Genomic DNA, 13,758 nt, shown 5'->3' with positions numbered 1-13,758 from the left:
GTCTAACAATAGTAAATAAAGCACATATTATTCCAGGACAGATTCAATGTGTTGCTATGAATTGCATGCTACAATGTGATGGAGAATTAGAACATTTACATTTAGTCATTTGGCAGACGCTATTATCCAAAGCAACTTACAAGGGTAGGCAGGGTAAGTGTGTGGAGGTCTTGCCTAAGGACCCCTACTGGAGGTAGGCCACAGCTGGGATTTGGGAACCCCAGTCTCCCACATGGAATTTGGTGAGCTTACCACTACACTAACCAGAAGGAGAGTGTCTTTAGACCGTGTGTGCTCACACGTTCTGCAACTCAAGTTCCCTTTGGGATAGTAACGTGGTTTATGTACCTCGTAATTGTATTAGTAGTCCATGTTTGTTCAAAGCCTATCTAAATCTACAGTCACTACGCTGGGGTTGTGACACTGTAGTTGTGCATTCTGAGTATATCCAGAACACTGGGGAGAGTCTATACCTCATCTGGCCTGGGAATGCGAACCACCGTTCAGAACCTGCTGCCAACACAAGCATGTTTATAAAGTCTGGCTGAGAACTGGGGTCTTAGTGGTTAATCCTAACAGCTAACAGTTGTTTAGCTGTTAATTTACTTGTTGGGAATAGCTCTTAACATGTGTTTTCCACGTGTGTCTGCAGGATATCATGGGATGCCTCAGGAGGACTCCGCATCTTTCAACCTAGAGCATCTGACGGAGGCCAGTACAAGTGCACAGCTGCTAACTGGCATGGCTCAGACTCAGAGATATCCCAGCTGTTATTGGCAGGTGTGTGCTTTGTTTTATATGCACAGGTTTAGTGTTACAGTTCTCATTCTTATGCACATCTTCTATTACAATTTCAAGCATTTTAAAGTTTAAATGATTAAAGACATTTACCTTGTTGCTGGTACAAATGGCCCATATGCAATAGTCATATTTTACAGGATGATGGCCTCCATTATGACAAGACTAAGATACATTTAATAATTGAAAGAATCCTAAAAGGGGAAGCCAGTGTGCAGACAACACTATGAACAATATACTGCCAGAAGAGAGTAATACTTACACCCAAACCAACACATAAAGTACAAAGTTTAGAACAGGTACTATATGTTTGCAGTGTTAACTATGTCATGTTCTGTAAACCTTCAGAGCCACCAGCCATCGCAGTGTCATGGAGGAATGTTTCAGACCATGGGTCAGTGTTAGGCCATAGCTTGATGGCCACAGTTGGGGGCCGAGTCAGTGTTCGGCCAGGTTCCAACCTCACTCTGGACTGCCCTGTCAGTGGTAGGTAACACTATACAGTTCAGTGTGTTGGGGGACACACAGGTCATAGCAGAAGGCATTACTCACTATACTCACTGTAATCATGTCTAGTTACTAACTTTCAACCACATTCTGCAGGAGCAACAAAGTAGAGAAAGCTTCTCAAATGTATTAAAAAACCTGGAAGCCATTTTGCCACTCAGCCGTAATACCTTAATAAAACCTGTAGCCAAGACAGCATTTCTCACATAGTCCACTATTATAAAAGTGATGCCTAAAATGTTTTATTACTCTTTGTATTACTAAGGTATTAATAATGACAGTTTTATATTTATAAGATTTTCCTGGAGCCTAGCATTCAGATTTTTCCCAGTATAAAAGGTCTATTAGTTGAGTAGCACTGCTCCAGTCAGGTGCAGTAGGACAGACAAACTTCAAATGAGCAGGTCATGATGGAATCCACCATTGACTTCTTCTAATACATGTGTGGATTTTACTTTGAAAGTTCTTAAAATTAATATGTTTAATGTCAGAGAGCACAGGTCTTGGTCACTGCCGAGGCAAAGATAGCACCAAACCCGGCTAGCGTTGTATAGTATCTGCTTTGAGTGTCTGTTTTCAAGCATTTTATTGGAAGTTTCCTTTAATTGTCAATTCAGTGTTTCTGGCCTAACTAAGCTGTGACTTCACAGACATAAAATTATTATAACCTATGCATAAAGAACACAGGAAGTTGTTGGGTTACTCGTTGTGTTCAATACTTCAGCTGTGGATTGCTGTGGTGTTTAAAGGTAATCACCCCGGCAGTGAGAGCTGTGTGTGACCTGATCTGAATAGAGTTAGTGTGGCCAAAAACAGTTCACCCTACCAGCTTCTCGATCTGTGCTGTTATCAATCATCTGTGGTTCATCTTGTATTAGTTCATATTTTGACAGTATGTGTGTCTTAGCTGTTCACGTGCATTGTGAAGAACATGTTGAGTAACAGGTTGGAAAGGTACACCCAGACTCCACAGACTCATGTCAATAATCAACTGTGCATCCACTGACATTTACTCACCACTGCGGTTGGAGTGCTTGTTTACAGCAGTCGATTTTTCTTCCTCTATGTGACACACCTCCTGTGCATCAATCATTGATTTTCTTCTTCTAATATTTATCCTATAGTGCTATTATCTGCCTTGTGTTTTCTTTGTATCTCTAGCATAATTTCTCTATATTTATTAACTGCTATTTCTAAGTATTAACGTATTCTAATAAGTAATATAATATATAATCTTCAACGATTTTTTGGGGCTCTCCTGCAACCCTTAAGAGTACAAGAGGTTAGGATAATAAAGAATATGTGATTTTTACTGATATAATACATATTATTATTAAACATGTGCAAACCAGGATATTAAGAGAATAAAGTGTTAGCGAAATTGTGTTTAGGGGACTTAGAAATTCATTTTATTAATTAAAATATTATTTTTGATTACCAAGCAGGGCTATCCTTTCTAAGGCCATAGGCAGGTCTCATGCCCAAAGGTTGAGGGATGGTATCTGTATTGTGAATAAATATTTCATTATCATATCATCCAGTCAGGCTGGGGGTTGGACATGGGTGAGGTGGTTTGTACACAGATCAGACTGGCAGTTCTCATAGGAACTATTTCTTGTGGATGTGAAACAAAGCTGCACAATAAGCTGGGCTTTGGCCCAATTTATATAGGCTGCAACTCCTACCAACAAACGTAAGGGCTAACTGTAAATGTCTGTTTTTATGGAATTCCTGAGCAGCGAGATTAGCTGTGCAGTCAATTGTTACCTGTCTGTAACAAATAGAAGGCTGTATGTTAAGTAAATACATACATTCATTCAGTGTTTGCTTTGCTTTTCTCATCCCCTGATAGATTTGTTTGAAACTTGGAAATACAGTGTGCTGACTGCATCTAACAGTTAGCTGTTGAATTGTTTTTTCTTTTTTATTTCCTAACACTGGATATCTTGCACCATCCACCAGTCACACAAAACCATTAGGTGGCCTATCTCTTAGGCCCACTTAAGGAACTGCCTAGTTTGCTTTTGCCACGGGCCAGCTCTGTACAACATACATGTACCAGACAAATTAATTTGTCATAAAATGTGATCTGATATTAATTTAAGCCATTAAAAATATCATGGTGATAGTGTAAAAAGTATGTGAACCCTGGGTATGTTTTTTTTAATGTATGAGGCAACTTTTAATAAGCCATAATATCAACAATAATTTCATTGTAATATATTTGTTTCTTACAAAGTAATAATAGACTGTAATTATTACTTTGTACTTTGTATGTTCCTGTTTGTAAGTCAAAGCTCTTTCTCCCTACCTGCTTGCCTTCATTATTCCCTTTGTTCTCTGTCTTTCAGGTTTTCCTCAGCCCACTGTGAAGTGGCACAAGAAAAATGGACAACTAGCAGCGAGCGTTGTTTTGCTTCCTTCTGGCTCACTTTGGATCAGAAATGTTTCCTTACACAACCAAGGCACCTACTCCTGCACTGCTACTAACACCATAGGAAAGTCTACTGCTTCTACTGTCCTGCAGGTCTACGGTGGGTTCACACACTAATTACACATACAGTAGCTTTTATTCATATAACCTCTTTTAAATTAGACACAGACATAAATAGAAAAGAAAACCAGAAATGACATTTACAAGTGTGCATTTGTTTTGTTTGAATATGTGTGTGTGTGTGTGTTGTGTGTGTGTGTGTGTGTGTGTGTGTGTGTGTGTGTGTGTGTGTGTGTGTGTGTGTGTGTGTGTGTGTGTGTGTGTGTGTGTGTGTACAACTCCATACTCAGCTGGAGGAAGCCGGGCTGTTCCAGTGTCACAAGAGCTGAACAGAAGACGGGTCCTCATGGCGTCACGCCATGGAACGAGTGTCTATATCAAACCTGGAGACATTCTGCGTATAGGTACCTGCAAACATAAAAACGTCCCCAGTCTGTAGCTCCTCACATTTATCAAGAAGCAAACAACTAAACCCCATTCATCTTCGCTGCTCTCTGCTGTGGAGTCAACACTTACTGTATCTCACAACTCTGGACACAGAAAACAGACCTATTCACAAAAAGAGATACCCCTAGAGGGCAGAGGAAATATGGTTTGAGGCTTTAGGTGCATTGTCTCTTCAATGTGAAAACACTTTACTGAGGCATTTAGTAGAAAAACTGGAATATTCCAGAAACAAGAGCACTGTGGAAGCAGCTCTTATTTCACAAAAATTGTCTGAAGGAACTTTACACTTCAGTCAGAATGATTTGGAAAACATACAAGAAAACCCAGTAACTTCCCAGTAAAGCTCCATTTAACAGAACCAGTACAGATAAATAAGCTAAAATCAGGCCCTATAATAATTTCCACCTGTACATCCCTCTGCTTGTGTCTTTATATAGGTTGTCCAGTAGTTTCTGCCCACAAAATGCCAGTCTACTGGGACTACAACAACCACACTCTGGAGGAAGCTTCAGGTGGATCCCATTACAGGATGCTGGTAGGGGGTCATGTCCTTGAGGTCAACACACTCCATGTGAAGTTCTCTGGCCAGTATCGATGCCAAACTCTCATCAACACTACCAGACAAATACTGTCTGCCTGGATAAACGTTCACACTGAAGGTGAGCTTTACCTTTATCTGCACCTACTCTATACTGTGCACTTCATAAACCTCTGGGGATACCATGCAGATATTTTTATATGTACCACATTCATTTATTAAAAAATCTGATATCTGAGTACTGACCAAAACATTTAAACTGCCTGCTGGTTTTAATGCTGGGCTGGACAGGGATCATTATGGCCACTCAAACCAGTGTGCCAACTCCTACACTTAACTCTAAAACTTAATTATTTATAAAAAAAAAAAAAAAAAAAAAAAGACCATCACTTCAATAAAGAAGTGAAAGATTAGAATTCTCTGTGTTATAATTTTTTGGCACATCATATTTATTAATACTCTTGACTTACGTAAGGATCAAATCACATTTTATGACAAATGAATGCAATAAAACACAAAATTCCAAAAGGTTCACATCTTCTTGCCACTGTATGTGTTACTATTGAAGAGGAAGTTAACATGGCAGGTTCTGCTTTTTGATTAGATGTGCAACATCACTTTATTCTTTCTTTATTGGTGCATTATTTTAAACTGTGTTATGAACAGTTTATATTAGAGAGGCTGCACTGCACACACACACACACACACACACACACACACACACATACACACACACCCACACACACACACGCACACACATCCTTCCCAGACACTAATAAAACAATTTTGTTGGTGGATGTTCCAGAATTGCTAGAAGAATGGATGGATAGAGGGTTTTCATATGTATTTTGTGTGAGATCCTTCACAGAACTGCTCCTGTTTGTATTCAGGCTTGCTTTTATGAATTATACAGTTCTTCCGTCAGCTGTCTCCATTTCGCCTCTGGTACTTTCTCACCTCTACATTCTCCATTTCAAAATCTGAAATTGAAAACTGAGAATGTGTTCCGAACTCTCATATACATTTAGTTTAGGAAATCCTTGGATGATGCTCAAAGCTGCTTGCTTCCTACCTAATCGAAAATCTTTCTTTTTTATTTATTGTTTTACGTCTTTCTGTCCACAGAGTTCGGCTGGCGTTTCGGAGAATGGACCACATGCAGTGCTTCTTGTGGAAACAGAGGGACTTGGCTGCGAAGGGTTCGCTGTGTCACTCTGGATGGAAAGGATGTTCAGCCCACCATGTGTCAGCACATTTCAAAGCCTATCGTCTCCCCAGTTCCCTGCAACAGACAGGACTGCCCTCCCAGGTACAGTACACTTACCTAAAGACATAAGGATATATAGGAGTCTTGACATTAGTTATGAGATAATGAGTGAAATATGGTGATTGATATTTACCTTTCTCCTGTAAGCCTACATACCAAGGGTAGACTATTTCACACGCTGGCTGAGGGAGAATGACAGAAAGGCTGGTAGGCTGCTAATGAATTCATGAGAAGTAGCCATATCACAACAGGAGGGTATCTCTCAGCAGACTCTGCTGACCATGAGCCTCCTGCTGTTTCCAGCTCTGCCAGCCTACCCTCACTCATCATACAGCCCAGCAGTCAGCCCTTCACTCCATAACAATGGATAATGTCAGGGTGTCTGTCTGCAAGCTGGAGCTCAGAAGAAGTTGGTTGAAGCAGCAGCAGGATAATGACCCTAAACATCAAAGTAAGTATACTAGAGAATGACTTCAGAGACAAAAAACCTGCCTTTTGGAGTGGACCGCTCAGAGCCCAGAACTCAACCCAACAGAGATGCTGTGGAACGATCGTTCACACCAGACATCATAAGAACATGACTGAGCTGATGCAAATCTGTAAAGAAGAGGGCCAAAAGTCTTGCTTAAGGTTATTTCTGCCAAAAATGGTTCAACCAGATATTAAAACACTGTTTCACATATACAATATATACTGTACAGTGTTTTACTGTTACTCAATTACTATATACTTTAAAGGTGATGCTGATCAGATGACCAGTACTGTCTGATTCTCTAAACTTCAAGTGAAAGTATATAAACCTGAAATGGTTTTTTTAAATAATTACCCATCACATAGAGGTTGAACCAGAAAGTGTCAGTGTAGCCAGTTATGGTGGAATACAACATGATCATTTAACTTGATCGAGGCATGATAGTCTCAAACCTGGATGGATGCTTATTCCTTATGAAGCAATTCATTTGCAGAGCCATCTTCTATTTTGACACACACCTGTCCATGTTTCTTTCTTCATGTCATCTATTCAGTTGGATGGTGTCAGAGTGGTCAAAGTGCTCGGCCTCATGCGGCAGTGGCTGGAAACAGAGATGGGTCTCCTGTCGGCAGCTGGATGCCAGAGGTGAAATCAAAACTCTGACAGCATTTGCCTGTGAGAGGATGAACCGGCCCACAGACACAGAGCAGTGCACTGCCAATAACTGTCCCACCTGGGTAACCAGTCCATGGGGAAAGGTACACGCAAGCACAATATCAGCCATGTGTGCATGTTGCACACTAGAAAATGTTGAAAATGAACTGTCTAAACTCTGTATCCCGCTTTCAGTGTTCAGGAAGGTGTTTAGACCCCACTACTACGGTTCAGAAGAGATCTGTCATTTGCCAACATGCCAATGGCTCCTTGTACTCAGACTGTGACCTCAGAAACAGGTTTGCACGCACTCTAACCCAATGAAAATATGTAAAAAGCATAAGGTGTACTTTGTCACAGATTGCTCTTGGTTCTTACTCTAAGTGTACCATCCAGTCTGTGAGTTCATATATATCATAGATAATATTAAGAACTAAAAAAGAAACATGCTGTAACAGGAATAGATCACGAGAATCAAGAGAAATAGTAGTAAACAGAGCAACATTATGCTAAGAGTACAGAAAGTATGTATCTGATTTACTATGTTATAGAATACAGCTCTTGGATGTATGTATCTCTCTGTCAGGCCTGTGTCAGTACGCAACTGTTCCTCGGACCTGTGTGACGTCCACTGGCGTCCTGCTGCATGGAGGACGTGCACAGTAGTCTGTGGGAGCGGTTTTCAGTCCCGTAGAGTAGACTGTGTTCACCGCAGGAGTGGCAGGACGCTGGCTGACCAACACTGTGCCTGGCTCCAGCGGCCCTCAACCTGGCAGCACTGCAACTCCACCACCTGTGGGAGTAAGTGTGTGTGTGTGTGTGTGTGTGTGTGTGTGTGTGTGTGTGTGTGTGTGTGTGTGTGTGTGTACTTGTGCCCTTTTTCCTTGTACCTGTACCTGTTTTCCATTTTGTTGAGGTTCTGAACGCTGGCTTTTCATAAGCAAGAAGCTTTTTGTCTTGTGAAGATAATTTATAGTAGCCAAATAGCTGTTTTAAAGAACTGTTTCTAAGAAGTATTTGTCTGCCAGAGGACTTCTACTGACATAGTTTCAGGTGATTTACAGTTCCAAAAAGATTATATTTCTTATAATCAGCTTTTATGAAGAACTTCTTCTGGTACTCTTTCTGAAACTGTTGGTTTTAGTTCCTGCCCCCCTGGGGGCTGGTGGGCAGGGCTATGGCCAATGTACACAGTGACTGAGCACCCCTCTGTTCTTCTACCATTACTTTAATGATATGATGATAAACAAATCATGTATTTACAAATGGATTTCCACATAAAACATTTTTGAGAGAAGACTTACAGTACTGGGCAGGTTGTGAAAACTTCACTTTGTCTGTCAATTGCTATGAACAAATGAAAACACTGAAGTAAAACGTGACTTATGCATCTGTGTTGAATCTAGACAGAGCCTAGGCCATTGTGAGAATGAATTATGTTGCGCTGCTGTGTCTGTACCACTCTGAGACCAGTTAGCGGTGGGGTTCTTTGGAACTGTGTTCAGATTCTTTGCTACCAGGGTGAACTCGAGGTAATCATCTTGCGTTGTCTTCCTGTGCCCTGAAAATCTTTACTAGATAATAACGCTATACCAGCAGGTGGCAGCACTTATCTATAATATCCAACATATCCATCTTCACTACTAACCTGAGCTGGTTGGTGTGGTCTGTTTATGGAGTGACAGTGATCATATGACTGTTGGAAATGCTTCTGGCAAGGTCCAGAAAAAGTCTGCAAAGTTTAGTAAAATATACTGTATGAGAGTGGACAGAGATGGGATTTTGTTTTTGTGTGATTTTTTCTTCATACGTTTAGTTTACATTTTAAAACTTTTACCTTAATATGCATACTTATCATGACAACAGTGAAGGTACATCTAAAAATAAAATAAAATGGTGTCTTTAAAACAAATCTTTTCAAACCCAAATACATAATAATTTATTGATGGAAACTTTGTTTTGATTTTATGGTAGTGTATATAGTTTGTAATTTACAATATAAAAGCACATATTTAATATCTTTGTTTATGTGGTGGAGATAATGTATGGATAGATGCAAAACACCTGAAGGAAGTGATTTTATATATATATATATATATATATATATATTGGTTTACCAGTGTTTTTGTGTAGCATCAGCTCAGTCCTTAGATAATGGTTTCTCAATGCCCTGTGTTGGGGTGGATGTATGGACAACAAGAAATGTTTGAGTCCAGTAGAAAAAACAGCTGTCTGTTGCTGTTATTGTAACCAGTTACTGTATGTGACAAAAGTCATGTGAAGTTGGGAAACAGTCATTTGAGCTGAAGTAGCTTATTTCGTGCCTAAACCTACACAAAAACAGATGCTGCTGTGTCTAATCCTAACAAATTTCAACAGATGTGCCTAGAACAAAAACTGATATAGGTTGAATGACGTCAGAGGTATACTAGCTGTTTGCCAATGTGTATGCAAAGATAACAGCAGCTCTGCGTAGTTTGTGTATATCTGGAGGATTTAAAATTAATTGTTATTGTGGTCACCCCATCTGTCCTCAAAATCAACTGTATTATGTCATCATTTTTTAAAATCCAACTGACAAAGGTTGATAAACTTGACCAAAAAATGTCTTTTTATACCCAAAATTAGTTTTGTTGAAGAAATCACCTGATGAAGGAATCATATACTAACAACATTTAATGTAATTATGTGTACAGTGCCTCTTTAATGCCGTAAGCTGGTTAAGGTGATACTAACTGTAAATGTGTTATATACTTAAAGGTTGTATTGTTTCCTAATAATTATCATTATGTTTTGTATTTTTAATCTTTATCTATAAAAGGTTTAAATACAAAATTTAATTTTGGTATATTGAATTCTACAATTATCTACAAGTAAGTAAGTCCATGTAAGTCCATATACAATACAGTGTAGTCCTATAAGTACAGGACTACACTGTATTGTATAACCAATGGCTGTTCCAATTAGCAGTTCATGTCAGAAGAGCAGAGGGAAAACCAAAGTAAATGACTTACTTATTCACTATCTAACTTAGTAAATGAGTTAGTCAAGTTACTAACTCCAGGGCAGTTAGTAACCTCTTTGATATCAATTAAGTAAAGGAAGAACCATAAAATCCCCCTCATTACCAACCTTTTTCCCTCACTTAACTAAGTGAGAAACAAAGGAACATGTACTGTATGTATTACTTATTCTGTAGTGACTACATGGGGCTGTTTTATTCCCATGCAGGTGACTGCAAGGACAGCACCCAGTACTGCAGCGTGGTAAAGAGGCTGAAGCTGTGCCACATGGATATGTACAAACAGAGATGCTGTGGCTCGTGTTCACAGAACACAGACACCTAGTAACAGTAAGCGGTTACACACCACACCATACATCGTGAGACAGATGGACTACATTGAGATGAACAACTGAACAAAGACTAGAAGACATCGTCTTTGAATGGATGCTTCAAGAACTGCACATGTATTTCCTGGACAAGCTTCAGCCCGACACGTTCACTTCCTGATAGGAAACTGAATGGAGCCTCAAAAAGCAGGAAAGATGAGAGGGCTTTATTTTCTGATTTGGATCCAACCTCCTCCGACTTTCCTGCTAATACAGAACATTTCATTACGAGTGAAATCCAATAAAGGCGGTTTAGCCAAAATGGAATTTAACAATGGTGTTTATTGTAGAACATGTACCACTGCTCTCAGACCTAGCCTGATGTATTGGTTTGCTAATATTCCCCTTTATTAGCTATGAGACACAGTATCAGTCAGTTGCTCATTCCCTGCTGATATGTGAAGGTTAAATCAGCAGTGACATTGAAACATTCTTTATTTATTTGTGCTTTTTTTACTCACTTTTACTTTTTTTAAATGATAAATAAATGATTAAAGGAAGAAATTGCTCATTGCACATTTCTACCATCATTTCTACCCCCTGAAACAGTTACTGAAAAATAGGAATATAATATTGCTACAACAACGTCTGACAGGGAACTTCAGACAATTGGACAGTTAACCATAATGTCCAAAATGACTAAGATTGACAATATTGGTCCAGACGGCAAAAATAAACACCACATTGTAATAACCTGAAACCATTATTTACTCTGTCCTTAACTTTCCATACCATTAAATAGGTATGATCTTTGACTTTGCACTTTGGCTGCTACTGTAACTCTAAGAGAATTTCTTTAGTGTGGGTTCCAGTTTGGTAGACACACTGAATTCTTGTTCTTCTTTGGCATGAAAATATTTTGTGTTAATAAAGACATTGACAAAAACATCACTACAAAACCCACTATTGTGACTAACTCTGAAATACTGTATCGTGTTGGAATGTTGATGTTGAACGATTCTGCAAAACCCAGAGTTTTATTCAGTGCCACCATTTTCCACTGAATCTGTGTGGCCACGCAGTGGCTGTGGTTAGGTTACCGGCTAGTTAATAATTCTGTAAAGGTTCGACAAAAGCCACAGTCATATTGTGTCAGGGTTAGGCTAATTCTCAATGGGCCTCTCTACGAGTCTCAAACACTTCTGAGTACGCAGTTTAGAATAAGGAGCTAAAGGAACGCTGGTAAATGTTGGTCAAGAGTCCAAACTGCAACTTCAGGAGGAGCCCTCAACCCCAAAGTGTCATAGGAGCAGAGATGAGAGTCGAGGAGTGGGCATATACAAGTCAAACGGGGTTGGTATTTACCATCCAAATTGAGATGGAGTCAGAGCAGGAGCTGAAGGTCAAAGGGTGCAAAGGTATTTCAGGACCACTGGGACTGACTCAACTGTGTTGGAGTTTGGGATCAGCCATGGCAAGAAAGCATCCTGTTGGTTAGGTTTAGGGGTTAGGATCACTAACTTCAGCCACAAGTTAATCTACCAACCCAATCTCCACCGCCCTCTAGTACTTTACAAGATTGAAGAACAGAATGCATCTTGAGTTGACTCTAACTCTGGGGCACAAACATAGTGTACATCAAATCAAGCAGTGGAAGTCCTGTGTTGAATTTACAGTGGCGATGTCAAGTTGCATGTATATAAAACAGAGTTTAGATCAAAATCCATGGCGACCATTTAATGTTGTGAAAGTACTAGATTGTGACTGTACTGATGTGTTAGTGGAACGCCAGCAATGAGAGCATGAATTCATACCCACGTGTTCATCAGGACCACTCTATGATTTTCAAGCATGAAAGTACGGAAACTTTACATCGACGCGTCGAAGCAAAGCTGGGTCTGGATGGAGAGGCACCAGCACAGCGCTGACTTTCGACTGATGGGCGTATTCATGTAGACTTCCTGTTGGTTATCACACTGATTGCTGTACTGCATTGTAAAATGTCTTGTATATACTTTATTCTAAGTGCAATATCATACATTGAGAGTATGTAGATTGTGTGAGACATTATTTTCTTACTTATTCATGGTTATGGTGTCTTTTTAACTCCTCTTTAAGGTCTTGCAATGTAAAGAACTTGTACATGTCGGTTGGATGGTATCTTTGCTACTGCTCACTTGGTTTTATTTGCATGTGCTCAGTCTCTGATGTTTTACCGCACCATTGTGAAATGCCACACGATAACAAGCATTCTTGAGTGTTTCTCCCTGGCTATCGATGGCTACACAGTATCTGTTGGGTGACATTACATTTCTTGCAGTTTGACTGAGGGAATTAATCACAGTCCTTTAGATAATGAAAATGAATAAAGACCGTTTGATTACTTCAGAAATGTGGCTTTTTTTTTTACTTTTAGAAAATATGAAAAGATTGCTCCAGTTCTAAAGCTCCATGGTAAGGTTGTTCAGTAACGGAAACAGCTGAAGATTAATTACAGTTTATTGTATCTGTTCAGCATCAAGTTAGAACCCTAGAAACCCATCCCTTACTTTTCGTCATGGTAACCATCTAAAACAGGGGTCTCAAACTCAATTTACCTGGGGGCCGCGGGAAGCAGAGTCTGGGTAAGGCTAGGCTGCATCAAGAAAAGCTTTGTTGGAAAAAAAATTCCTACCTTCTTAAATCTCTTTATTTTTATTTTTTAATACAAAATAAATAAAAACATAAAAAAATAATAAGAAAATAAATCGGTAAATAAATAAATAAAATAATAATAATAATGAAAATAATAATAATTAGATTCCTCTAGTCAGCGACTAAATGTGGTTTCTATATCTGCTGTATTCGGATTCAAATGTCTGTATTAACAGTTCTTTAACCTTTAACCTTCTTCTGAACATCGCTCTGTGTCTGCAGACTACAGTAGGCTGCATTGAGTTCTTTACTTTTCTCTTAACCTGCCGCGAACGCATCACTTTGACTTATAATGTCCAGCTGGGCAGCAACTTAAAAAAACGCTTTTTTGAAGTGTTGTGAACGCAGCGCTGGGACGAATGTCCGCGTGAGCTTCATAGAAACGAGGCCGCTAGCCAGGCTGAAAACTCTCCATGGCAACGCTGCTGTCACTCATTGAGAAATGTTTCTCTGATTGGATAAAAGCCCGGCCGATGCCCAGCCCCCGAGACCCATATACTCCACCGTGATTGGTTGGTTCGTTCAGCTCCGCACCAACACTGTAATACATAGCAACT

General features: G+C 39.6%; 1 protein-coding gene across 1 annotated transcript in view; it reads left to right on the top strand.

Moving 5' to 3' along the window:
* Positions 1-12,895, top strand: part of adamtsl3 (ADAMTS-like 3) — a 175,798-nt gene extending 162,903 nt beyond the window's left edge. Inside the window, exons 23-32 of the mRNA XM_026378845.2 lie at positions 653-780; positions 1,147-1,284; positions 3,657-3,839; positions 4,090-4,203; positions 4,684-4,905; positions 5,910-6,093; positions 7,077-7,281; positions 7,373-7,476; positions 7,764-7,978; positions 10,409-12,895. Of these exons, the coding sequence (XP_026234630.1) occupies positions 653-780; positions 1,147-1,284; positions 3,657-3,839; positions 4,090-4,203; positions 4,684-4,905; positions 5,910-6,093; positions 7,077-7,281; positions 7,373-7,476; positions 7,764-7,978; positions 10,409-10,524 (1,609 nt within the window). The 3' untranslated portion in view covers positions 10,525-12,895. The remainder of the gene's footprint in view (positions 1-652; positions 781-1,146; positions 1,285-3,656; positions 3,840-4,089; positions 4,204-4,683; positions 4,906-5,909; positions 6,094-7,076; positions 7,282-7,372; positions 7,477-7,763; positions 7,979-10,408) is intronic.
* The last annotated feature ends 863 nt before the right edge of the window (positions 12,896-13,758 follow it).

Source organism: Anabas testudineus, chromosome 3 (assembly GCF_900324465.2).
Source record: "Anabas testudineus chromosome 3, fAnaTes1.2, whole genome shotgun sequence".
Classification (NCBI taxonomy): domain Eukaryota; kingdom Metazoa; phylum Chordata; class Actinopteri; order Anabantiformes; family Anabantidae; genus Anabas; species Anabas testudineus.
The sequence above is the reverse complement of the archived record's forward strand: the minus strand, read 5'-3'. Positions and strand labels throughout refer to the sequence as shown.